Source organism: Pocillopora damicornis, chromosome 3 (genome assembly GCF_964200805.1).
Source record: "Pocillopora damicornis chromosome 3, jaPocDami1.2, whole genome shotgun sequence".
In the NCBI taxonomy this organism is placed as follows: Eukaryota; Metazoa; Cnidaria; class Anthozoa; order Scleractinia; family Pocilloporidae; genus Pocillopora; species Pocillopora damicornis.
The window spans coordinates 27,087,718-27,111,053 of NC_142672.1; the positions used below are offsets into that span (position 1 = coordinate 27,087,718).

At 40.3% G+C, this 23,336-nt stretch overlaps 1 protein-coding gene across 17 annotated transcripts in view; it reads right to left on the minus strand.

The window, feature by feature from the left end:
- The window catches only part of LOC113685872 (uncharacterized), a 100,191-nt gene that overhangs the window by 32,194 nt on the left and 44,661 nt on the right, over positions 1-23,336 (minus strand). For 16 of the 17 annotated variants that reach the window (XM_089199369.1, XM_089199370.1, XM_089199376.1 and 13 more), the window contains exons 68-109: positions 23,086-23,301; positions 22,657-22,869; positions 22,101-22,307; positions 21,644-21,889; positions 21,347-21,559; positions 21,052-21,264; positions 20,552-20,764; positions 20,016-20,240; positions 19,548-19,760; positions 19,147-19,368; positions 18,725-18,922; positions 18,020-18,354; positions 17,433-17,694; positions 16,691-17,034; positions 15,881-16,133; positions 15,057-15,397; positions 14,491-14,743; positions 13,969-14,300; positions 13,352-13,604; positions 12,924-13,264; positions 12,116-12,380; positions 11,310-11,516; positions 10,607-10,807; positions 10,070-10,279; positions 9,596-9,799; positions 9,282-9,488; positions 8,978-9,181; positions 8,206-8,415; positions 7,524-7,727; positions 7,283-7,444; positions 5,782-6,125; positions 4,783-5,023; positions 4,283-4,330; positions 3,739-3,948; positions 3,246-3,580; positions 2,829-3,066; positions 2,640-2,684; positions 2,189-2,529; positions 1,688-1,925; positions 1,052-1,273; positions 489-823; positions 73-310 (exon numbers count right to left, since the gene is read on the minus strand). In XM_089199369.1, the coding sequence (XP_089055495.1) occupies positions 73-310; positions 489-823; positions 1,052-1,273; positions 1,688-1,925; positions 2,189-2,529; positions 2,640-2,684; positions 2,829-3,066; positions 3,246-3,580; positions 3,739-3,948; positions 4,283-4,330; positions 4,783-5,023; positions 5,782-6,125; positions 7,283-7,444; positions 7,524-7,727; positions 8,206-8,415; positions 8,978-9,181; positions 9,282-9,488; positions 9,596-9,799; positions 10,070-10,279; positions 10,607-10,807; positions 11,310-11,516; positions 12,116-12,380; positions 12,924-13,264; positions 13,352-13,604; positions 13,969-14,300; positions 14,491-14,743; positions 15,057-15,397; positions 15,881-16,133; positions 16,691-17,034; positions 17,433-17,694; positions 18,020-18,354; positions 18,725-18,922; positions 19,147-19,368; positions 19,548-19,760; positions 20,016-20,240; positions 20,552-20,764; positions 21,052-21,264; positions 21,347-21,559; positions 21,644-21,889; positions 22,101-22,307; positions 22,657-22,869; positions 23,086-23,301 (10,002 nt within the window). The remainder of the gene's footprint in view (positions 1-72; positions 311-488; positions 824-1,051; positions 1,274-1,687; positions 1,926-2,188; positions 2,530-2,639; positions 2,685-2,828; positions 3,067-3,245; positions 3,581-3,738; positions 3,949-4,282; positions 4,331-4,782; positions 5,024-5,781; positions 6,126-7,282; positions 7,445-7,523; positions 7,728-8,205; positions 8,416-8,977; positions 9,182-9,281; positions 9,489-9,595; positions 9,800-10,069; positions 10,280-10,606; positions 10,808-11,309; positions 11,517-12,115; positions 12,381-12,923; positions 13,265-13,351; positions 13,605-13,968; positions 14,301-14,490; positions 14,744-15,056; positions 15,398-15,880; positions 16,134-16,690; positions 17,035-17,432; positions 17,695-18,019; positions 18,355-18,724; positions 18,923-19,146; positions 19,369-19,547; positions 19,761-20,015; positions 20,241-20,551; positions 20,765-21,051; positions 21,265-21,346; positions 21,560-21,643; positions 21,890-22,100; positions 22,308-22,656; positions 22,870-23,085; positions 23,302-23,336) is intronic. The other variant, XM_089199377.1, reaches the window with a different exon arrangement.

Here is a 23,336-nt window from a genome sequence, read left to right on the forward strand (position 1 = left end):
TTGCAAAGAGGCTTAAAAGTCTTTTTATCAGCGATTGTCCAAATATACCCAGTAAAAAATAGCAATACTTACAGTCACAGAGTCTCTTCCGTATTTCTACGGCAAGGTTATGGAGTTCCTTGAAAGAGGCTGATACAAAGACATTTTCTTGGCTGGATGCAATTTCTCTAAGCTCTGCCTCGTTTACTCCCTTGCCAACTCCAATAGCATAGACTGCTACTCCTTTGCTCTTTACACTTGCAGATGCTTTTGGCAGCGGAGTGTATGCTTTGGTTGTTGTCTGTGCTCCATCAGTGATGACGATCAAAACCTGACGGACAAAGAATCAAGGAGATCTAAATAAAAGGAGGTGGTGTAGATTATAGTCGGTTACTATCCCACGCCCATAGATCTACATAAGAAATATTAGCAAGTGACCATTGCAAACAAGAAACCTATAGTCAAGGAACATTGCCTACTAACAGTTTCTGTTGGAGGAAAGCTCTTACCTTTGCAACATTTGGTCTCATGCCGTTGGAAGGCCTGTACAAATCACTGTCCGCAAGCAAAAGAGCTTTGTCCGTGTAAGTAAAGCCGCGCTGCCAACGCATACCGTCAAACGCGTTGTTGATGTCATCTGTTGCTTGGCGGTTGTTAAACCGATACACCACCTCGGGATTGTTGCTATAGGCAACAGCTGATATGTGTGTAAATGAAGGACTGACGTCAAGTTTGCTGACCAACGCTTTGAGGAATCGCTTCATCCTTCCCCAGTTGCTCCGTCCAATGCTTCCAGACGAGTCAATGACAAATCCAATATCTGCGATTGGTCTGCATTCCTTATCTGTAAACATTTGAAGACTAAACTTATTATAAGGTAGAGATGCTTCGAAAGTTAAGAGCCTCTGGCTCTGCACACGTGTATTTATCGCTTAAAAAACACCCAAATTCGGTTTAGAAGGCAAACAGAAAACTAAGGTATCAGGAAAAGCTCTTCAAAGTGGAGAAGACAACTTGCTTTAGCGTTTGATTGTCCGTGCCGAGGTTCTTGTTACATATCAATTCCACTTACCGCAAGGTCCACTCTTAGCAACAGTCACCAGGTCTCCAGTTATGCAAGATTGTCTTTTCATCAGGCACTCCGAGCGGTCCTGTACGTCATCTGATGTACAAACAGGGCTTACGGTGTCAGGACAGTCGGGACAGATGCACTCCGCTGTATCGTTTACAACCCTACAGCCAAGACTGTATGGAGCAGAACAATTGATGGTCTTGCATGGATCAGGAGGTTTAGCTGAAAAAGGACAACAGCACAAAACACGTCGTTTGAAGGTATAGAGAGCAAACAACAATCAGACTTTAATGTTCACAAGTAAGAAGAAGAATTCAAAATAGGAAAAGATTTGGTCTTTAAACCGACGTTCGAGATGGTATTCCGAGACATGGTGACATGACTTTCATTCAAGTAAATAAAGCGGTCAAGACCATGCAGAACAAGCGAAGGAGAATGAAGTTGTTGAAGCCCACAGTAGGTAGTGTATAAAGGGCCAGAGTAGAAGTCTTATTCAAAGAAAACTGATTATAAAAGTGGTTTATAATTTGTATCACTGTCATTAACGCGTGCGGAAGCGCAGTTCATCTCCTTAGTATACGCTTTTCCAGCACCTATTCCTCTCCAGACTACTTTTGGATGTATTAGAACGCTTACTTGGACATGTCTTTTCCACAATTGGCTTAACAACAGACTCCAGCTCGTCAAATGCAGGAGCAGTAAACACGTTGTCGTTGGAGCTTGCAATCTGACGCAGCTGGCTAGTGTCAACGCCTGATCCGATGCCTAAGGCAAACACTTCAACTCCCTTGTCTTTGATTCCTTTGGAAGCTTGATCCAAAGGTGTATATGCCTTGGTTGTTGTCTGCTGTCCATCAGTTATGACGATGGCAACCTAATCCAGAACAAAAGTTTACACAAAAACACAAGTTGGAGGAGAAATGAATCTACGGCCAAAATGAAATTAAACCATTAGAGAGTCAAAGAAACAGGAATCACAAAATAAACCCTTTTTTTACTTTTTGTAGAATAAGGTAAGTAAAAGCGATACCAAAGGGACTGGACGGTGCAGTACCATCGAATGTGAGTAATAGAGAGGTCTAGATGGGTATGCAATTTTGTTGTAAGTCTTTTATGGAAGAAGCAGTGCCTAAATACCTGTGGTACGTTGGGCCTCATTCCTGCGCTTGTTACAAACACTTGTTCATCTGCCATTTTCAAGCCTTTGTCGATGTATGTAAAGCCTCTCTGAAATGCGATCTTATCGATCCGCGTTCCATATTCTTCGGCAGTAATCTGCGCCACGGACACGGAGTCGAAGGCTATTTCAAGCTTGGCATCGTTACTGTAGGCGATTACTGCTACATGGGTACCATCTGGACCAACATTGAAGGCACTAATGATGTTCTTCAAGAAATTCAACATCAGCGGCCATCTTCGACGACCAATACTTCCCGATGAGTCCACGATAAATGCTACATCCGCCGTGGCCTTGCACGCTGACGGAGTCGAAGAGAAAAACATCAAGAGTGTCATGAAAAAATAGAAAGACACAAGACCTACCAGGTTTGATTGTTAAATGACATGTTTGCCGTTTAAGTTTACTTACGTGCAGGTGTTGGCAGTGGTGTCGGTGTTGTTAATGGAGGTGGTACTAAGAGAGAAATAAAAGAAATAACAGGGCTAGAAAAACAAGTCACAAGGCTACAATTGTGTTCGTTGATTACTTGCAAAGAGGCTTAGTGTATTTTTATCAGCGATTGTCCAAATATACTCAGTAAAAAATAGCAATACTTACAGTCGCAGAGTCTCTTCCGTATTTCTACTGCAAGGTTATGGAGTTCCTTGAAAGAGGCTGATACAAAGACATTTTCTTGGCTGGATGCAATTTCTCTAAGCTCTGCCTCGTTTACTCCCTTGCCAACTCCAATAGCATAGACTGCTACTCCTTTGTTCTTTACACCTGCAGATGCTTTTGGCAGCGGAGTGTATGCTTTGGTTGTTGTCTGTGCTCCATCAGTGATGACGATCAAAACCTGACGGACAAAGAATCAAGGAGATCTAAATAAAAGGAGATGGTGTAAACAATGGTCTGTTACTATCCCACGTCCATAGATCAACATAAGAAATATTAGCAAGTGACCATTGCAAAAAAAGAAACCTATAGTCAAGGAACATTGCCTACTAACAGTCTCTATTGGAGGAAAGCTCTTACCTTAGCAACGTTTGGTCTCATGCCGTTGGAAGGTTTGTACAAGTCACTGTCCGCAAGCAAAAGAGCTTTGTCCGTGTAAGTAAAGCCGCGCTGCCAACGCATACCGTCAAACGCGTTGTTGATGCTATCTGTTGCTTGGCGATTGTTAAACCGATACACCACCACAGGATTGTTGCTGTAGGCAACAGCTGATATGTGTGTATAGGAAGGACTGACGTCAAGTTTGCCGACTATTGCTTTGAGGAATCTCTTCATTCTTGCCCAGTTTCTACGTCCAATGCTTCCAGATGAGTCAATGACAAATCCTACATCTACGATTGGTCTGCATTCCTTGTCTGAAAAAAACAAAAGAAACAACAAAAAACGGTAGCTCGATTGAATTCAATCATGAGCGGAAAAAGCTAATGAATCTCACTTGGTAATTGATTAGAAGTCTGCCTCGTAACTCAATGTTTCTAAAGACTTCCAGGCTCAGCTGGTTTAATTGACATACCACATGGTCCGTTCTTTGCAAGTGTCACCATATCACCACTTTGACACGATTGTCGTTTCATGAAGCATTCAGAACGGTCCTGAACATCATCTGATGTACACACAGGGCTGAGAGTATCAGGACAGCTGGGGCAGATGCACTCAGCCGTGTTGTTCACATTCTTACAACCGATGTTGTAAGGCGCCTTACAGCCAACAGTCGTGCATGGATCTGTTTAGAAAAAGTTTTACAAGGTTCGTGCCGGAAATTTAATGGTTTTAATTTTTTCACGTCCAGGAATGAGAGGAAATTAATTTCTTCCTACAAAATTGTCAACTATTTAGTCAAAGGCGAAAAAAGTAAGAGCAAAAAAAAAGGTATCGAAGTCCTATCGTTTGAATGATTGTCAATATATGGAAGGCATTTGTGTAAACTGCGGATTAATGAATGACTATGATTAGAAAACTAACTTGCATAGCTAAAATACAAAACGTGGACAGAGGGGAAAATTGATAATGATATCAGTCTAGGGAATGAAAGGATTTAGGCTTCAATGTGCTCATACCTGGCGGCGTGGTGATAGGTGGTGCAGTTGTTGTAGCCGGGGGTGGTGCTGAAGGAGAAAGCAATATTTGATGAGTACCTTCAAAAAAAAAAAAAAACTTGCCGACTTGTCGGCATCATTTTTAAAAAAAATCCTATTTGACAGATAGGATATATAGGTTTCTTGTAACTTCTTGACTTTTTCTTCCTTTGGTCGCAAATTAAGTAAAAATATCAGCGTGTTGCACTTAGGCTTTGTATCTTTAAGAGGCGACAAAGAGGATGTCTATCATACTTATTGTAATCATCATGAAAATGCCGATTTTAGATAATTAGATACCACATCGTGATACCAAGGCAACTTCAGGGCGTTTAACGGTGGGGACCGACTTTTGGTACTGCTGCATGTATGTGAAATTAAAACAGTTCACTCTTGTTAAAGAGATGAAAGGCTGTACATGTATAATTTTTCAGCGTCAACAGTAGATCAGGAAACAAAGACAAGACAAGTGTGAAGTCTACCTTTACAGAAGCCATCCCTGAAATCCTTAATTTTGTCTGTCAAATCCTCGAAAGAATCGATTGTGATGACGTTTTCAGGACTAGAAGCGATTTGTTCAAGTTCTGAACTGTCAACGCTAAGACCAATACCCAAAGCGAACACAGCTGCTCCCTTGTTCCGAAGGCGTGACGAGACAAGTTGAAGTGGAGTGTACGGTCCTCTGTCAGTCGTCTGCTTTCCATCCGTGATTACCAAAACAGGCTATAGATTTAAGGGAAGAAATGAATGGGAGAAAGATTGGAGAAAGGAGTGAAGAGAGAGAAAAGAGAGGAAAGAGAGAGAGAAAATGAAAAGAGGAAAAAGAACGAATCGTACAATGTCCAGTTGAATCCAGTTGAATCTGTACTTTGTAGTCTAACGAAATATGCCCCACACACTTGACTATAAGTCCGAATTTTAGTCATTGTCACCTACAGTTGGACAAGCGGTAGCCTGACTATCCAAACCCGGAAGGTTCAAATGCACCACGGAATGTTCCTCCCAAGTTTTAGTCATTATTGTATAAAGGTACGTATTCCTCGAATAAGCGTCCAGGTGCTCATTTAAAATTTCGACTCATTCATTATCAATTGTTTTCATTAAAACGCATCCCAATAATTTTCTTTAGGTAGAAATTTATGATCTTCTGAGACAAAAAGAACAGTCTAGTTTTTCCTGGTAAGTTTTTGGCATTTACTAAGAATGCGGCAATAGGACGAAAAATTTAAAGAAGAGCAAGTATGCGAAGATAGACATAACTGGAAATGATTTAACGGAAAAGAAACTATTCTCCTGTACTGATTCCACTGTAAGAGTGGAATAAAGTGGCCTTAACTCTGGGACGCTTATTCGAAGGAGTAGAAGGGGGGGAGGCACTTGTTTGATATTTTAGCGGGGGAGGGGCTTGTTAGAGCGTTAGCGCTTCTTTTTAGTAAAGACGGTATGTATTTTGAAAAGGATTGCTATTGAGGTAATTTTACCCTTGGTACATTCCGCATGCCGGCAGCGTAAGTTAACACTTCCTTGTCCGCCAATTCCATTGCTTTATCAATCCGAGTGAAACCTCTCTGCCAACGGAGGCCAGCAACTTGTCTGTTCACCTCTGCGACGTTGAGAAGGGATCCAGATAATGTATTGAATTTAAGAACCACCTTCGCGTCAGTACTGAATGGAATAAGGGCGACATGGGTTCCGGATGGTGACACGCCAAAGAGTCGAACTATTGATTGAACAAAACTGAGCACAAGGAGCCAGTTTCTGCGGCCCAAACTTCCAGACGAGTCAATAATGAACGTGACATCCATTGGAATTGGACAAATACCACCTTTTGGGCGAAAAAGAATAACTTGTAGCTTCAGATGATAAGATTGAAAGAGATCAATTGGGGAAGTTACGTTATCGACAGTATAATTATACTTAATGTTTTAAACTGTTACAGGATGGCGTTGAGTACAAGACCTGTATTCCTTACAATTACAAACATAAATTTAAACTTTGTCCAGAATCATGTTTTGTGCGAAGCTGTTGTTACGTTCAGTGGAAATTTCTGAAAAGTTTTGAATGCCTAGTTACGTCACATCGATAGTCGAACTTTGTCATAACTTGGAACTTTCTTGAACATATTATAAGGTTACGTAATCATGATGTAATTCGACAAGAATAGTTGGGTGGTAGGCTTCCGGAATGTTCTAGAATACGTTGTAAATAAATTCATTGAATCAGTCATATATGAGTGGTGGTTGCTGTCGTCGATAACGACCGACTGCCCAGAAAGTTATATTTAAAGAGAGCGATTGTGATATACTTTAAGGATTCTGCATTTTGACGAACATTTGAAGTGAAAAGTGAGTTTGTGTCAGTGGTAAGCTAAGTTTTAGTCTTTGATGGGCTTAAGTGAGTTTTTAAAGGATAACAATTATATTGCCTGCAGGAGTGGCTCCAAGGGAAGAGTTATGACACGTTTCTTAAAAAAAGTAGTTGGATTTTTTGTTCTTTCTGTTGGTTTGATCACACCGTAAAAGTGTTAAAACCATATCTGGTGTCAAGTCTTCATTGTATCACACAGGTATTTAGCCCAACAATATCAGTAATAATAACGTAGTAATGTAACAATTCGTTATATGGCAAGGTAGTCCTGAGGTAAATCCGAGCTTCCTGATAGGTTCTTTTCTCTTATGGCTTGATCGAACCGTACTGTATGTGTGTGTGTGTGTATACATACATATATATATATATATATATATATATATACATATATATATATACACATATACATATATATATGTATATGTATATATATATATATATATATATATATATATATACACATATACATATACATATATATATACAGTGATATACAAGGATTTTCAGCCGTAACAACACACGTGAAAAAATACGATATTTTTTTACGTGTGTTTGATATCGCCAATAAGCTGCTAACAAAATGTAAAATGAAAAATAAGGATATCTTTTATTTACCATATTTTTCGTTGGGGTCCTTGGGAACACATTCATTTTGGCAGCCATTAAAACAGCATTTCTGGTCATCTGGGCATCCATTGTCTCTTTGACACAGGTCACCCATTTTGTCACATTTGCCATCAAGTCCCAGCCATGGCGCTGGACATCGACCAGGTTTATCTAAAATAATAGTACACAATTTGAGATAAATGATAAGTCGCAATTATCCAGTAGGAAAATTAAAACATAGTAAACTTACCAGCGAAACAGTTTGGTTTGAATGGTCTAATTACTCTGGTTCCAGGTATTTCATTGCCTTCCGCGTCCACGCAATAAGCGTCTGGTCCGAACAGCTGCACAGGCTCAAATTTGCCATCGCTCGTACAACGTGGAAGGAAACGACCTGGTAAGTAGCTTCTCAGTGCAGAGAGGTAAGCTTCCTGGCATTTACTAGGCTTGGGACCTAGTGAGTCAACAATTCAAACAAGAAGCATACACAAGATGAGCTATAAGTATCAGTTTTCAACTTGATTATTCTGGATTAACTCTTTTATTAAATCGTTTGGGAAAGAGGACCACTAGTTCATCAGCTTATACCGTTGTGCGTCACCCTCCAAAAATGAATTTGTCACTTACTTGCTTCCTTACATTTAGCTCTATGTAAAAGTCAAAGGGTCCTACAATCATAAGTTATTCCGACTTTCAATTTTATGTTTAACTTTTCGATAGTGCTTGTACTTATAAAGCCTCTGGAACTGAATCTCTTTATGATTCCAGTGTGTAGAATTGAGCCTTGGTTAATGAAAAAAACTTTGTGTTAACTCCCTACTCTTGTGCTTTGGAACTGAACGAACAAGGGACTTTTATATCTCGTCTTACATGTTATTTCACTATTTTCGAAATAATTATTGTAATTCACTACTCATGCCCGTAAAACTAACCATAACAGTCCGGTCGATAAGGGCGAGGAATGTCCGTTCCTTCTATGGTCTTTCCGCTACTATCCACGCAGTAACACATCAACCCTCTGCACTGGACTGAATCAAAAGATCCGTCCGATGTGCAAAAAGGTGCGAATGTATCTGGCGAGCGCTGGGCCGCATTTCGCTGCCTTTCGCAAGGTGTCAGGGGTCTGCTTGGAGGATCTGAATCTTAAAATTAAAAATTAAAATACAAAGACTTAGAAAGAAAAATTAAGAAAGCAAAAAAGTTGAATAGCTTGAAGGCTGCCTAGCAATGCACCCTTTTGAACTTAATCCAAATTATTTAATAAATCAGCTCCATAGGCGCGAACGATGAACGAGGACACAGATAGCGCGCAATGTTTCAGTTTGCTCTCGTTTTCAAGTTTTTTTGTGACTTAAAGACGATCTAGGGAAAAAATAGTGTGAATTTGCAATTAGATTCAATTTTGGCAACCGTTAGACATTCTTGCCGTTTGAGCATTCTGCCCCTTGCACTCTTTCTGAATACTACATCAAGAGAGTTTCCCCCCAGAACAGGCTAAATTTTTTTTCCTCTCGACCAAGACGCTTTTCTTTCATAAGGCATTGTTATGGAAGAGTTATTGCCTCTCTCAAACTACAATGACCATCTGTTTAGCTTTCCAGGTTAGGAAAAATTTAACCATTGGGCGAAAGACTACCTTGGGGTAAAATTAGCGTATAAAAACCTGCAGTGCGCCTGATCCTGATAAAAACTTTATCTCCTTACCAGGTGTGAGTGGACAGGTTGGAAGCTGAGGTAACAAAGTTCTTTTGAGACCTAAATCCAAACCATTTCTGCCAACACAGAAGCATGTACTTCCATAACATTGAACATCTTTGTAACGACCATCGTGGCGGCACTTCGGAATAAAGAAAGAGGAAGAGCGAGAGGCTTGTTGGAAGTGTCGCTGGCATGTTGTCAATCTCCATCCTGAGGAGCATTCCAAATGTTTAAAATATGAGAGTAATCTATTTTCTTCCAAAAATAATCAAATTAAAATATTTTGTAGTTGCAAAAGAACGATCTTTACCTTGTGATTCGCAGTTTTGTTGTTTGAAACGTGCTTTTGACGTTCCTGGGATTGCTATACCACGGCTATCCACACAAAGACATACAGAGCCAGCGCATTGGGTGGGATCATAGCTGCCATCTGCTTTGCAACGAGGGACAAATCTTCCTGGGAGAAGGCGGAGTAAAGCTGCTTTGAAGTGTCGTCGACATTCAGGCTGTCTCTTTACTAAAAAAAAATGGATAACAAAATTGAATACACTAAATCTTCAGTGCTTACACAGACAAATGAACATCAAGTACATACGAGGCATTACAAGTTTGTTCAGTTCCTACCAGGTTGATCACAGTCAGGCCAGCCTCTTCTTCTGGACTCTTGAATTTCTCTGCCATTGTCATCGACACACCAACAATCCCAACCTGTGGCGCACTGCACGGGGTAGTAGGAACCATCCTCTTGACACTGTGGTACCCATCGGCCAACGACATGTTTTTCAGTTGCCGACTTTCTCTCCCGCTCACAAGGTGCCAGAGGAAGGTCTAAAAGTATGAGGAAAATTTAAATCTGTCCTAATGTAACAGAATGAGGTAATCCGATATTTATCGAAAGATAATTTTCATTGTAAAGTTAGCCAAATTATCTGTATTTACGAGAAATGTCGTTACGTAACATTTTTGGTACAGAAAAATGGCCTATTTTCGACAAAGTAAATAATTTGGCTAGCAAGACGAGCCCTTTCCTTTCACGTTGAAATTCACAAAAGAAAAATAGCTTGCATACTTAAATAAACACTAGTGATAAACTTTTACCTGAAGTTGCATCACACGATGGATACGATGGTAGCATTTTCGCTGTTTTCTTGAGTTCCGTTCCCTGTTCGTCTACACAGAAGCATACAGATCCTTCGCACTGAACAGGGAAGTACTTGCCAGCGGGTGTACAATGAGGGACGTAGGTTCCACTGTAAGGGAATTTATGAGCTTTCTGGTATTGCCTCTGACAGGGTGTCTGTGGTTTACCTGTAATACAAAGTATCGTTTTACATAAAATCCGTGGATATCACAAAGCAAAACGATATAAAAAAAGGAAAGCGGGATACTTGTAACAAATAAACCTAACATGAAGCCCAACCAATAAAAAATTCGCTGTTGCCTGTTGGTAGACCACACGACCACGAAGTTAGTGAGTATCAGGTTCGAATCTTCCCGAAAGACGTGATAAGTCCGCTTCAAATTAACTATCTTTTACATTATTTCATATATTCAAGAGAAATGTTAGCCGCAGAACTGTATGTCAAGTTAAAAAGGTCAACCGCTGCATTTGTTACAACCTTTACTCAAACTAACCTCCAGTTGCGCATGATGGCCATCCTCTGGTGATGCTTATAGCTGATCCGGACTTACTCAAACACCAGCAGTAACCACCCCCGCACTGCACTTCTTCGTATGTTCCATCTGGCAGACATCGTGGTACGTATCCACCTTTAGCATACAGACGCTGAGCCACGGCTTCCTTGTATTTTTGTTGACACTCAGTTGGTGGGTTGACTATAAATTGTAAATGAACCCCAGTGTTCTGATCGGATTATTTGTCGACTACCAGGGCGCTTTTGTTTGTTTAAGGGAATTTCAATTGTGTGGAATATTCTATACTCCTTCCATTTCTAAAGTAAATTTCTGACAACTGGTTATCTACGTTGTGAACAAGAGAGATTCTTGAAAATGACGTGTCTTGGAAGTCGGTAATGCTACGATATCAAGGAACATGAAGCAATAGTAAAGTTCAAGTGGGAATTGACGATTTGTTTCCAAGGATAACTTTAAGTTGATTATCAACGAACCATGAAAGCAGTACTAAAAAAGTCGATGTTTCCAGGCTTTTACCTTGTCCTAATTCTCGGCTGCGGTCAGTTCAACGTATAACCTTTACGTTGATATTTAACTAGCTGTATCAAACAACACTTTCTATTAAGTTAACAGTCACTTTGCTTCAGATAGTGATGATTTCACATAATAGCACTATCTGTACAGCATACTTATCAATACCTACCATATTTCACGCAGTTCGGGGGACTATACGCAGATTTTCGGCTACCAGGAATTTCTTTTCCATATCGATCAACACAGAAGCAGACGGAACTCTGGCACTGAAGAGGCTCGAAAGAACCATCTGGTCTGCAACGAGGTACATACCGTCCAACTACATAGTTTTTCAATGCTGTGCGGTACTGCTGTCTACATTTGGTGTTTGTTGGATCTATAGGCAAAGTTAAACACATGATTCATCATAATAAAGGGAATTGCACAGCCTGAAGTAATGGATACCGTTAACTAATAGACTTGTAACCAAGAAAAGGCTCATGTTAATTGAATCCGTTTTCGTGTTAAGCTTTGGTAGTTTCTTCCAACAGAAAAGTATCTCGAAGATAAAACACTCGAGTTAGCTGCGGCATTCCTTAAACATTTTCGAATTCTTTAGCACCTTTCTTTGACTGAGACTATGTGCGTCATTCAATTTTTTTCCAATATCAGAATGTCCATGCTCTCCCATATGCTGATGGCGGTAACAGCTCCTGAAACCAGCACTGTTTTCACTGCGAACAGCTTATGGGAATTTTATTAAATACACTCTTCTACACTTAACGATCATTACACAAAGACATTAAAACGCCAAACAATTTTTTTATAGTTCATTTTTAGGTACTTATAAAATAATTTGTATAGTACAAGAAAACTAATTCATTAACAAGGCAAAATAACATACTCAGCTGGGTGAGAGGAGGATTAATTCCAACTAAACAATTACCTTTTTTAGTGGGGGAGGAGGGGATAAATTACGACACTAAACGCAGTTACCTCTTGGACGCTGTCTATTTCGCCAGTAATCGTAAAACCTGTTCAAAACTTGCGGAGTACGTCTAGGAAGCTCGTCTATAGAGTAGAAAAAGACCCTCGACCTGTCAGAGGTAAGGTCTTCCAGTTCTTTTTCGGGACTGTAAGGTCGTACTCCGACTGCGTAAATGACAATATCTCGGTCTCTTAGTGGCTGTGATGCTCTGAACAAAGGAGTGTATGAGATCATATCTCTGTCTTGTGGCCCATCAACCAAGACGATTATCAGCTGACAAGATCAAAACAATGAAAAACAAAAACGAAAAAGTAGATCAAATGGTAAACATGTGAAGGTAAGAGTGAAGGCAAGAAAGCTACTGAAGATGAATTCCGTCGGGACGCCTTTATGTATATGAGTAACTGTGGGTGAAAAGTGCAGATCAAACATTTGCAATGCAAAGATGTTTGTTGTACGCAGGTGTTGTCTTCACCTCAAAAGCTAACTATTTACAAAGAGAAAGAGATCAGTAACTCAAACGGAATGTTGTACAATTAACATAGAACTCAATTTGCATCTGGTGTTCAGAATTTCCTTCAGTTGCAAATGATTGGTAGACACTTTCCGAGTCTTTATTCTCTACCTTTAATAGACTCAAGTAAGTATCCCATAATTAGCACATTTTTTACTTTTACGCTTTTCTCCTCTTGGAAGACTTAAGGTATCATGAGGGGTAATCATGTCAAGACATAATTTTCGAACTATCAGAGAGTGCCTGTTTAAACATTTTCACAATCGTCTAGGCCACTGAAGTAAATGATAATGGTAGCTTACCCGTGGGACATCTCTTCTCATGCCAGACTGAGATGTGAATACAACAGTATTGGCAAGAGCCATCGCCTTGTCGATGCGTGTCTTTCCTCTCGTGTACCGCATGTCATCGATAAGGCGTTTGACATTATCCCGTGTGTATTGGGGTCTTTGTATTGTATTGAATCGGAATGTTACGCGGGGTTCTGAGTTAAACGCAATAGCGCTGTAATGAATACCGTCAGGTGATGCGCCAAGAACGTCTACTACCGTCTTTGCAAATGTCTGGAATGCGTTCCACGTCTGGGGTGTTGTTCGAGGCGACGAGCCGAGAAGGAATGCTACGTCTGCTGCAGGATAAAGACCTAAACAGGTGAGGAAAGATTACATGTTAGTTGATATATACTTTGTATGTTCCTCGAATGGAAAAACTAGTTTAATCTGAAAGGCACCTCTGTTACGTATATATTCTCTCCAATTATTCCAGAGTCTTGGTCCAAAGCTTGGCAAACGGTCAAGCGGGGATGTGTAAACATTCTGAGGACGTGACGCGATGTCAATCTGCTCCTGATCATCGACATTGGGTCCTACACCCAGGACGTACACCTGCACTCCTCGATCCTTCAGTCCTTGAGATGCAGTTGCTAGGGGTGTATACCTGTCAGGATACCTTGACTGTATACTCGCCGTTATCACAAAGAGGAACTACCAAAAAAAAATAAGAATAGTCGTCAAGAAAATTCTCAAACATAACAAAGGCGCGATGAAATGGTAAAATATAAGGGAAAAAAAACTGGAATATAACAAAGGTACGTTGCAGCCAGGAGCCTGCTTTTACCTAATGCAGGTGAATTTCATGGTACGTCAAATTTTTGTTTTGGCAAATGAACTTTACTTTCCCGTATGGGGAGAAAGGTGCAGTAACTAGAGTTATATGTGCAATCGCTGAAGGTGTGAAAATGTGAAAATATGTCAGCCTCAGTGTCCTCTGAAACGTTTTCTCAGTAATGCATGAACACTTTTACGTTAATAGAGTACTACAGCCTTTTACTTCTGCCAAAGACCTCACCTTCGGAACCCATCTCCTCATGCCTTTTGCTTCGGTAAACAATGAGATCTCAGCCATCTGTAGGCCACGGTCAATTCTGGGTGTTCCTCCACGAAGAGTGGCTCTATCCACGAGACGTTTCACTTCATATTTATTTAATATTTCGTCAGGTAGGGTGTTGAAGTTAAACCATTCGTAGGCAGTGTTGCCAAAAGTAATCATTCCAATATTCGCAGCTCTTGGTGCAACGTGAACCGTTCTCTTTACGAGGTCTTTGAAGTATCTCCACATTTGGGGTGTCACATTGTCGGAAGCTTCTACAACAAAACCAATGTCTATACCGACCCAGCGATCTTAGGAAAAATGAAAAGGTTAAAATAAGTTTCTTTGAAATTCACAACAAAATGATAATCTTCCAAATAAAAAGTAGAAATCAGGTTATAGACGATGCCGAAGGGAAATCGTTATCCCACACGCGAAAAATTTTTATATATTTTCCAAAGATATCCATTGTTAAAAAATATACACATAGTTTGTTCGAACCTCTCAAGTACGTCCTCCACGTATCTACTACTGTTCCTCTTCTCTGTGGGAGGTCATTTGTAGAGGTAACTGGTCTGAAAACATTTTGTGGTCGTGATACAACGTCATTCAAGTCTTTTTCGGGAACTCTGTCACCTATACCAAGAGCATAGATCCACACTCCTTTGTTTTTTAAAGGGAGCGAGGCCTGATTAAGATTTATGGAGGGTCGTTGGTCCGGGGCTTGTCCGGAGTCTGTTATCATGAACAAGATCTGAAGAAGAAAATTAAAGGGATTTGGTATTATTTTTCATCACCATTCATTTGACCATAAAAAGCACTGCAGCACGGGAACATTCTATTTTTTTTTATTATTACTTTCCTGAGCTCCTCTTCACAGGTGTTTGTGTGTTGCTGTTTGTTATCAAAAGCGAGGACGAGTCGAAATATTGGATACTAAATAAAATTGAAGCTTGAGTACGCTTTGTTGAAAAGGCCGACAATTCGTTCACCTTTTACTCCCTGAAATGCTCTGTAACAGGGTAGAAGATCTCCTACAATTATATTCTAAAAATGTATGTTCCTACCTTCAATGCATTTCTGCGTGATCCTCCCGCAGGAGTGAAGAGATATGTGTTTGCAAGCCTTAGGGCGCGATCAATCCTTGTGGGTCCATTTTTGTATTCGGCTCTGTCAATCAACCTGCGTACCTCGTAGTTATTCATCTGTGGCCCATTTAGCTCATTAAATGCGAATTCGACTCTTGGCGAAGTGTCAAAAGATATCAATGCCATGTGGGCTCCCCATTCAGACACGGGGAATCGGTCAGCGATTGACTTCACAAAATCAAGAGTAGATCTCCACTGAGCTTGTGTTGTTGTGGATGATGATCCAATCAAAAAGGCTATGTCTACTGGATAGTTACGCTCTGCGTAATTTAAAAACAAAAGTGATATATTTAGCTACAGGGTAGACAGTAAATATTTCTTTCATATTCATTATGAATATACACACTATAATGTACCCCTCAGATGAAGGCGTATCTAACGGTCTCCCTCATAGAGGAGGGGGAAGAAATATGAAGCTAGTTAACTATTGACGCAGCGCACTCGACAAATATATGTTTTGTTGTTGTGAAATATGGAAACAGAAGAAGAAACACCTATAAGTGGGAAAAGGAGTATTTCACAGTTACTGAAATTGAACCTCTAAGAATTAACCATTACGTTCGATGAGAAATTGCTCGGCGTTTCCATTATGATCTGGTTTGAGGATTATATTTCATATCTTATCAATTATTATGGCATTGCATAAAGGAAATTAAAAAACATACCATTAAAACAGAAAAAAGAAACCGAAGAAGACAGCAGTGATTCACTAGCAGCCAGAAATCAAAATCATTGTTAATTACCTCTCACAAGGTTTTTAACCTTTTGTGTTATCTTGGTGGTAATGGCAGGCGCTGGATCATCGGGTGCGACAAAATAAACATTATCATTTCCAGATGCTATTACGTTCAGGTCATCCTCATTGGTATCTCGTCTGGGTTTTGTTGAGAATGCAAACACCTCTACGTCTTTGTCTTTCACCTTTTGAGCCGCACTGGCCAAAGGAATTGCTTGGGGATCCTTTGACTGGTCTCCATCCGCGACCACCACTAAGAACTATGTTTAAAAATAAAGGTAACATATACTAACTTAGGTCTCAAAAGGAAAATGAATCAAAACATCTTCCTAAAATGGAGACGTAATAACTTCACATTACAGTCGCAATAAATTTTTACTGCCTGGAACAAAAGTTTTGAAGCAGTTAAGATAAAGCGTTGTGCTGCCAGTTTAATTATCACTTCTACTGCCGGAACTATCTTTTTCGCCTACTTGTGTGTATTTTGTTGAACTTCTTTTTTATTGCAACATTCGTCTGTTTTGAAAGGAAGGTACAAGTTTTTATGATTCTTAAACTGTGCGAAGCTCACATGGTCGATAAAGCGATAGCATAAAATGTCCAATAACAGGAGCTTGAAGCTTATTGGAAAGCGAAAAGAAAAGCGTGTTTGGGTCCGTTTTGTAAAACAAGATTTTGTTAAGGGAGCCAATTACAGTTTCCAGTGGGAGGGCTTTGGCCATATTTTCTGGACCTTACAGTCGTAATTCCTTTGAATCTATTTAACGAAACATTTCTTTGCAGTACAAACAGACAATCAAACAACAACCGAACGAACCTTTGAAGCTTCAACCCTCATTCCACTTCGCTCAGTAAACATTGCATCAGCCGCCTCCTGAAGTCCCAGGTCAAGCCGTGTGTCATCAACTTCTTCATACGGAATTTGCGATATGCGTCTTTTTACCTCTTTCAAATTGTAGTCTGAACCCTCTAGGGTGTTAAACCTTAAGGCCACCTTAGGAACCTTGCCCGCTGTAGCAACCGAAAAGTGAGTGCCACGTGTTGATACCGTAAATGCATCCACCACAGAGTTCACATCATCAAGAATTGATGACCACTTGGTTTGTGTTGTTTGTGGAGAGGACGCAAGTAAAATTCCAATATCAGCGGCTGCTGTAAGGTCTGTGGATTGAGGAAATTATTTCACTCTGTCATTTGAATACGATTTTAGTTGTCTTTTAACTAACCATTTAGCTCACGACTAAGTCAGAAGTGCTTCGGAAATGTTCTATCTGTGCTCATCTAAATTGATTATTTTACATCTTATGTAAATTCAAATTTATTGGAATTCACTCGTCCTTTTCGTCAATTTTAATCATTACAGACATTTTGCACGGCCTTTCTATATTAATAGTCAGTCCTTTGCATATGAAGGAAAAGACTCAGCCACGTTTCTAAAATTGTGTGCTTGAGCTTCTCGACCGAGTAACATTTAGTAACACAATTGCCATTACTTAACGGTATCTTAAAAAGAAGATGTATTTACTAAGGCGTTAAAAAAAACAGACTGAAGTACTGACCAGTTTGACGGCCAGGATCATCTACAAATCCATTGATGGTGTTAGCTATTCTTTTCCCTGTGCTTGGTAACTTATCGGAAGGAATGATGTAGACATCAGATGGCTTGAATGTGGTATCCTCCAAATCGCGTTGATCGACATTGGGCTCGATTCCGACTGCGAAAACTCTAATACCCCTACTCCTGACTCCTTGCGATGCTTTGATGAGCGGTGTTTGATCAGGGTCTTTGGTTTTCGTATTCAGCGACAGCAAAATCAGGAACTAGAGGGAATGAAATCAAGCAATTAATCAACCCTATCGAGTAATCGATCCATCCATCATTATATCCATTAGTGGGTGAATCTTGCTCTTCACTTTAATGTAACTTAATATAATTTTTTTGGTAAAACTAAATTCTTCACTCGAGCACTGACAGCCAAAACACTGAGAGATTCCCTCCATTCAAAGCGAATAGCTATCAAACAAATAATTTTCTTGTGCAAAGTATAACTCTGTAAATAAAGAGAAAATATCAAAGTTTTCCTAATCTTTCTCCAAAGCTTTAAGGGTAGTTTCTTTCGGAAAGTTTATCAAGTAAAAGACATACCTTCGGTACTCCTGGTCTCGAGCCATCTTCTGTAGTGAACAGTTGCTTGTCGGCCAGTTGTAAAGCTCTGTCTATTCGAGGTCTACCTGGCATCGGAGTTGCAGTGTCCATCAGTATTTTCACTTCATCCCTATTCACTTGTTGTCCTTGCAGAGCGTTGAATGGGAAAACTACTGTTGCATTGGTTCCGTAAGTGATAAGAGCCACGTTAGCTCCAGTTGGAGAAATATCCAGTCCATCGATAACAGAAGACACAAAGGTGGACAACTTTACTATGGTGTCTGAAGTTGAGGCATAGTCGATGACAAATGCAACATCTACTCCAGTTGAAGGTGCTGCAATTGAATGACAGCTTTTTATCACTATTATTCAAACGGCAGGCATTCATGAAATCTCAGGTGCCATGATACGGTACTACAAACTTCTATTCCACTGAAGGTTTTAGTAAATTGCTGTCCGCTGTTAAAAGACAGCCCGATTTTCCCCCACCCATATATTATGACAGTCTCCTCGATGGGTAAATAAAAGCCTCGTCGCCAAGCCGAGTTCAAGAAGAGAAAGCTATTTCCTTTAAGCTGCGAATAGAGTCGGTTCGGCAGCCTAAAAAGCTGATAAGACACACTTAAGCATGCATGGTTCACCATACAAATCAAAACCATACAAGAGGAGGGATACTAATTGTATTACTAACAGCACACGTCTTACCACACTGAGGCCACCCCTTTCTTCTTGTTCCAGAGATTTCTCTGCCAATTGAATCGACACACCAGCAATAGTCCCATCCAGCTCCACACTGCACCTCTTCATATCGGCCATCTGATTTGCATTGCGGAACAAACGTGCCAATATTGTAATTTTCCATAGCTTGGCGGTACTTTTCCTTACATAAGCTTTTCGTTGGATCTACAAGAAACGTTATTGATGATGGCGACAAAGTTACTTAACGCATTCATTTGAAAAAAATTTAAAGATATCCAAGCGCTGTTGTTTCTAGAACCAAGAGGAATTTGTATTGATTTGCTCTCAACATAAGCCCTTATCACGGAAAAATAAAACTGATTATTTTGACTTAAGCTATTCTTAATAAAACATTTTAAAATTTAATACAGTCAAAGTGCTCCACCTACCCTCATCTGTTGGTTTTGGAACAAGGCAATTAGGTGCACCAGGGAGACTTGTTTTGGTTCCAGAGATCTCATTGCCATCCTTGTCAACACAGTAACAAAACGAGCCGTGACACTGAATCTTTTCGAAACTGCCATCCTCTGTACATTTTGGAATAAAACTTCCAAGGGCTCCCTTTTGGAGGGCTCGTTCTCTTTGATCCTGACATTTTGTTTGTTGGACGCCTAGATATTATCAAATAATCACAATCTTTTTTCTAAGACTCTCATAAGCTTTTTAAAACTGTTTCAAACAGAGTACTAGAAAGATCCAGTAAATAGAAAATAGTGATAAGACCTAGTCCTTTAGCTCAGAGTCGAGCAAAGTAAAAGGCAGGAATGTATTAAAAATTGTTAAGAATTACCTGGTATTGGACATTGTTTTCTCCGTTTTCCCCTGGTACCTGGTATTTCTTGTCCCTGGTTATCAACGCACCAACAGACAGCACTGGCAATGTGACATTGCAAGGGTTTGTAATTACCATCTCTATCACAGTCGGGTGAATAACGACCGGGAAGAGTTGAACCAGTGTAACCTTCTGCATTAATACGCTCTGCTAAGCACGGGGTTAACCCAGCTTGAAGAATCAAACAAAAATTCGCATGTAAATATGAGGGTAAGTTTTGCAGTTACGGTTGCCAAAAGACCTTTTTAAGCTGTATATTTTGTGAGAACCTTTGACAAACTGAGAGAAACGCTACGAGCGTATGGAAAATGTCATAAATCACCACACGTAAAGTTAAATTTATCTAACAGTTCATTTGAACTGGAGTCACGTATTGAAGTACAACCAGTCAATAAATCCAAGCCAGTAAAAAATCTAATTATTTACCCGTTTGTGGACAGTATGGTTTTGCATCTGTTTCAGTACCCAAGACAGGCAAATTGTTATAGTACACACACCAACATCGTCCCGTGGTCGCTGAGCACTGAATATCATCGTAACTACCATCTGGTTTGCACTGAGGAACATCTCTGTTGATATTGATATTCACTGTACGGAAGTTAAGGGCATCGTCTCTTTTCTTTTGGCATTCAGTTCGGAGCTTGCTCAGCACTAGAATGTAATTCAAGGACGTTAGTAGTGCGAGTGTTTTAAGAATGTCTAAAAATTATCTTTCAAATATACTCCTAAAATTTATCTTCGACCTTACCATATAATTTTTGCTTAGTCACAAAATACCGCAGTTATGTTTAACTTATGGCATTTTTCAGAGTACCATATGAAATCGCGTAGCAGTCACTTGGAGCAGGCTTTAATCTTGAAATTTGGCAAGCTTTGTAAATGGAGAAATTTCATTATCAAATTGGTGAAATATATTATTGTCAATCAGAATTGTAATCTGGAACAATCTGATTACTGAGTACCTCCTTCGGAACAGTCAGGAACTTCGTTCATCACAGACGTATTCCAATAAGCATTTCCTTTGCTGTCGGCACACCAACATTCATTAGACTGCCAAAGGTAGGTGCATTGCACTTTCTTATAACTTCCTTGACGATCGCAATAAGGTAATGGTACGTCTGGTATTCCAGATTTAACCAACCTTTCTCTTTCGTAATTGCAATTATTGCGCTCCACTGCAAGAAAACGGAATAGGGTTGATGAAGATAATTTTAGAGTTGTTTAAAAAACAGAAACCGTCAAGGTAACATTCAGTCGTCCTTCAGTACGCTCTTGCCTTCTTACAGGAACAGCAGAGGAGCTAAACGTCACCTCGAAAATCATGAAACATGGGTTAAGCTTTAGCCCAATATTACATAAAGCAGTGCACTAGAAGGACCTTTGATAAAAGCTTTCTTTTCTTTTACCAAAAACCCTAAATTTAGTGAAGCTCTAGTAATGAATACAAAATGAAAACAACAACCTTTATCTGGGCAGCTGACTCTTCCCTTTTTCCTTGTTCCAGGAACTTCTCGACCTAGCGAGTCTACGCACCAGCAGTAGCCAGTTGCAGTGTAGCACTGTACACTGATGTACTGGCCCTTACTGTCACATTCTGGGGCAAATCGTCCAGGTGGTGCACTTCCTAATGGACCTAATGCTGTTCTTCGTTCTTTCTGACACCTTTTCAAGTGAGCTAAGAAAACAAATGAACAAATATCCAATAAATCAAATGGAGAATCAGCTGAATGCACAGAAACGGTCTACAATGTACTAACCCATTAGCCCGCAACTTGGTGCGCCACGAGTTCTAGTACCCTGTTTCTCAATTCCATTCTTATCAACGCACCAACAGAAACCAGTCGATGGGCTACATTGAACAACCTGGTATTCTCCATCTGGTTGACACGATGGAACGAATTTTCCAACTGCTGGTATTCCTCTCCAACCCAGAGCTGCTTGACGTTCTTTTTGACACATTGTGAGCCCAGCTGCAAATGTGATATGATTACAATGCAGTTAATTATCACAGACATGGGTTGACTTTATAGTCTTCTCCAGGGTTAGATACGTACCCGTTGGTCCACATGTAGGCTTTCCCGATAATCTAGTCCTGGGTATCTCTCGTCCATACTTATCGACACACCAACACACCGGAGTGCCTCGGTGACACTGTACAGGGCGGTAGCCCCCATTACCATCGCACCTCACCATAGACCACCACGGGCCACTTGGTCTTAGGAACTGAAGAGGCATCTTCATTGAAACCACTGGTTGCAGTTGTCTTATTTGCCTCTCCTTCTGGCAATTAGTCTTTACACCTAAATGTAGCGAGGTCGAATATACGATCAGTTCTCCTTGATAACCCTAAAGCACTTTTGTCTTCCATCAATCTGGCTGAAACAAAGCCCCAATGTCTTCCTAGGCCGTTCTTAATTTCAAGGCTCTTTTATTTCCTTAGCAGAATAATGGTAAAATTTGAACACAATAATCTGTGAAAAGAGCCTGTGTTGAATAAAAAGTACCAAATACCTGGCGAGGATTTGTTGGGGCACCTTGATTGGGGAGCTCCATAAGTCTTCGTTCCATAAATTTCATTACCAAACCGATCCACGCACCAACAGATACCGTTTTCACATTGCACAGGTTTATACTGTCCATCGCTAGTGCACTCAGGTTGAAATTCGCCAGGTCTGCCAGCCGCATGCAGTCTATCGAGCTGACATTCGGTTAGACCGGCTGTATAGAGAATAGGACATGATACCTTGAAATTAGTGATACTCACTGCTATCTAGTTTGCAGTATTTTCCTCTCAGACCTGAGGCACTCGGTGCAGGATTTTTAAGGAAAATATGAGCTCAATTTTGGGTAAGTAACGCATATCGATCAAAGATTTGGCCACGCGCAACCCGTTTCTTTAATTACATGTTTTATTTTAAGCGGTTCGACAAGGAAAGACTGAATTTAGGGGAAGTAGGCTCACACTTGTCGATTCTGCCTTTTTTAATATTGTTGACCGAACATTATATTGTTTTGAATTTTCTTTTACCTGGATGTACTCAAGATTAAGTATTCTTATCAGACAAACCTGCGTCGGCACAGCTCAGTTGGCCGGTTGACGTCGTCCTTGGAATAGGTCTGCCATTGTGATCTACACACCAACACTCGTCCCCAGTTGGTGCACACTGGACTGGTTTGAACTCGCCATCGTTTTTACATTGTGGTACAAATGCACCAGGCGGGGCTGTTCCTCTTAATGCTAATGCAGCAAGCCTTTCTTTTTGGCAACGCTTAAGTCCAACTATTTGTGGTGAAATAAAAAGAGATTAAATGTATATAGATATATCGAATATGTCCGGAACAATGGAATGCCAATGTCTCATTTTTTTACACTGGCGAAAAATTCACATATTTTTTCGTTATTGCGAGCACCTTTCATAAATTTAGCTACATAGTTTCTCGCCAATTTCATCCAAAAGCGGCAAAGTGAATAAGTATAATTTTCGGCAGGACTAACCATCTGCTCCGCAGTGAGGCACTCCTTTGGTCTTTGTTCTTGGCAACTCATTACCGTATCGATCCACACACCAACATTCCCCGAGAGGTCCACACTGGACATTTCGGTAACCACCATATCTATCACAGAGGGGGATAAAGCGAGTGATCTGGAAACGAGTCTGCTGAACTTGCGAACCTTCACTGCTTTCCATTTCGCAGGTTGTTTTCTTTCCACCTATGTTGAAAAACACAGAAAGATGTTAAGCAAAC